This window comes from Amphimedon queenslandica, unplaced genomic scaffold, assembly GCF_000090795.2.
Source record: "Amphimedon queenslandica unplaced genomic scaffold, v1.1 AMPQUscaffold_12392, whole genome shotgun sequence".
Lineage (NCBI taxonomy): Eukaryota > Metazoa > Porifera > Demospongiae > Haplosclerida > Niphatidae > Amphimedon > Amphimedon queenslandica.
Genome location: NW_003547371.1, coordinates 5,633 through 8,511, shown reverse-complemented (window position 1 = coordinate 8,511; position 2,879 = coordinate 5,633). Strand labels below are relative to the sequence as shown.

General features: G+C 32.3%; 1 protein-coding gene across 1 annotated transcript; it reads left to right on the top strand.

Annotated features, from left to right (window-relative positions):
• The first annotated feature begins 7 nt into the window (after positions 1–7).
• Positions 8–2,190, top strand: LOC109587916 (UDP-glucose:glycoprotein glucosyltransferase-like). The gene is made up of 6 exons (XM_020004129.1): positions 8–66; positions 111–227; positions 750–834; positions 930–1,039; positions 1,099–1,171; positions 2,082–2,190. Exons 3-6 carry the CDS (start codon positions 754–756, stop codon positions 2,187–2,189), a joined length of 372 nt encoding a protein of 123 aa, XP_019859688.1. The 5' UTR covers positions 8–66; positions 111–227; positions 750–753; the 3' UTR covers position 2,190.
• Positions 2,191–2,879: the final 689 nt, after the last annotated feature.

Genomic DNA, 2,879 nt, shown 5'->3' with positions numbered 1-2,879 from the left:
TCAACAAGCCACACCTACTGGCTCCGCCCCTAAACAAAATGGTGGAATAATTGACTCAATCTCAAAGTTAGTTGTGTGTGTATGTTTATTTTATTAATATTGTGGTACAGGTTCTTTGTACCTGATGATGCTCCAATCATTACTGGGTCTAATGATACAGTCCCTACCACTGATACTATTAATATATTCTCAATAGCTTCTGGACACCTTTATGAAAGATTCCTAAGGTTAGGAGTGGAGATAAGGAGAGAAAACTAAAGATTAATGAGACAGACATTATGCTATATTTGTGAGTGATTTTTAAAAAGTTTGAGGGAGAGAGACAGAGAGAGAGGTACATGTAATTGTGACCATAATTGACAAAAGGTACCTTTTGGCGGATTTTTAAATTCATCATTATAATGAAAAATATCAATCTGTGAGTGCTCTGTTGGACAACCTATATTTCTAAAAGTTACATAGTAACTTTTGGCATCCTCTGGAGTAATTTCATGATTAATGGAGATCAGGAAGTTGCATTTTTAAGGCTATAAAGACCAATTTTCCTATCCACCATAAGGTACCTTTTGTCAATTATGGTCACAATTTCCAATAGAAAAAGTTAATATAAAGCAATAAATGTACATGTACATACACATATTGGTTGGTTGTGAGAGATTTGTTAAACTAAGTTTAATATTAGAGTTACATGTACTGTATGTGTATGAGTGTATTACTAGTGGAGTGTTATTAGTGTTTGTATTGTGTAGGATTATGATGCTAAGCGTTCTGAAACACACTAAAAATCCAGCCAAGTTTTGGTTCCTAAAAAATTATTTTTCACCACAATTCAAAGTAAGGAAAGCTATAAATAATTATAAATGTTTGTACATCTACATCAATAATTAATTGAATATTATTACTATTATCATTAATTGTTTCATTCTCAGGATTTCATTCCCAGGATGGCTGAGAGGTATGGGTTTGAGTATGAGCTGGTACAGTACAAGTGGCCATGCTGGCTTCATGGACAAACTGAAAAACAAAGATTAATCTGGGCGTGAGTATATAATAATTATTAATTAATGAATAATAATATTATTATTATTACTATTTTAGGTACAAGATATTATTTCTAGATGTACTTTTTCCATTAAATATTAAGAAAATAATTTTTGTCGATGCCGATCAGGTATACAATGTAGTTATAAAATTCTTAGTAGTTATAGTTTTAAGTAGTTATTAATGTTATTAATAATTATCAATGGTTATTGTAATATTGGATTGTACTGAACTAGGCTACGATTGCTGAAGATAGAAGGCACGGCTACTATACTATATCCCAGTTCAGTTTGGGACAGAAGTGGAAGCAGCTGTGTGGAATTTGAAAAATGTATCTACGTCGCAAAATGACGTATTGGCTATGTTGTTTAACTCTTAAAACAGTCTGCTGCTGCTGATAAGCAGTACAGTAGCTGCTGGAGTCAACTAGTTTTCATAAAGGCCATTATTATCAGAAAATCTTGCTCTATTAGCTTTTTAAAAGAAGAATTATCAGTTTGGGCGCTCGACTACATGTGCTTATGTAAACTATGACATCATGAAACGTCATTGTGGTTAGCTTTGGTATGCCATTTGGTATATAGGGAGAACCCGGTTCTCAGGGTTCCCAAGGGTTAAGAGACCCAAGGTTTCACAGATTTTGATGGACTTTGGTGACTAAGAACCTGTGAAAGTTTCATCCTTATCCCACATTCCTATAAAAAGTTATTCCAGTTTTTCTTGTCCCAAACTCAACTGGGATATAGTATAGTATACAAGCATTTACTGCTCAGTGACAAACATGATGATTATATTAAAGTTAACAACACAAATCAATAACTTAACTGAGCATGTACAGGGATTGTGTATGCATAGTGTTCAAATTAACTATAATCATAACAATACAGTTATTAGTAGTTATTAAGTGTTATTAGTAGTTATTGATGGTTATTGATAGTTATTGATAGTTGTTAATAGTTATTATTTGTTATTAATGGTTATTGATGGTTATTATTAAGTGTTATTAATAGTTATTGGTGGTTATTAATGGTTATTAATAGGTGGTTCGTACTGATATGAAGGAATTGTTGGAGGAGCCATTGGATGGAGCACCTTATGGATGCACTTCTTTCTGTGATAGTCGTACTGATATGGATGGATTCAGGTAATTAATGATACCATATAGCGGGTTTTTTTCGAGGATAATAAATTTCGCAAATGACCCATATCCGGAATTAGCGGTATTAATTTTCACGAATTTCCACTAATCTGCCATCTTATATTGTATTAAATTGATTTTCAAGGAATTTAATTTTGCGAATCATGAAGAAATTCTCGAAATTTGTTATCCTCGAAAATTTCCCGCTATACGGTATGTAGTATTGGTATAATAATGGACCATGTTTGGCCAAAATGAAAAGGAGAGAATTTTTTTTTTAATATTTTTTCCTTATATATATACATGTTCTTATGTTGCGTAGAAAGTTTGAGCTAATTCCAATCAAAGTTGGATTTTTTACAAATTTTTAAAGTTGCTCAAAAATTGGGCCAAAGTCCCTGTACTGTTACAGTACAGGGTCATGAGCCGAATTTTGCCAAAAATAAAAAGTAGAGAGTTCTTTATTTTTATAATTTTTCCTGATACGTATATACATGTTTTTATGTTGCATTGAAAGTTTGAGCTCATTTCGATCAAATTTGGATTTTTATAAATTTTTAAAGCTCTAATCCTAAAGCCATGTAGTGTCAGCTCATAAAGTGAGATGTGGTTTTTAGCTCACTTATCATGCTTTATGGGGAAACCCTGGAAACAGGCTTCTTTTTTAGTGTTCTCCTTAATCTCCTATACTTTACTGTCC

Excerpts from the sequence above, each read along its gene's own strand:
- LOC109587916 (XM_020004129.1), top strand. The coding sequence starts at position 754 with ATGATGCTAAGCGTTCTGAAACACACTAAAAATCCAGCCAAGTTTTGG. Across the intron at positions 835-929 it reads ATTTTTCACCACAATTCAAA|GATTTCATTCCCAGGATGGC; the intron begins GTAAGGAAAGCT and ends TTTCATTCTCAG. Across the intron at positions 1,040-1,098 it reads AAACAAAGATTAATCTGGGC|GTACAAGATATTATTTCTAG; the intron begins GTGAGTATATAA and ends TTACTATTTTAG.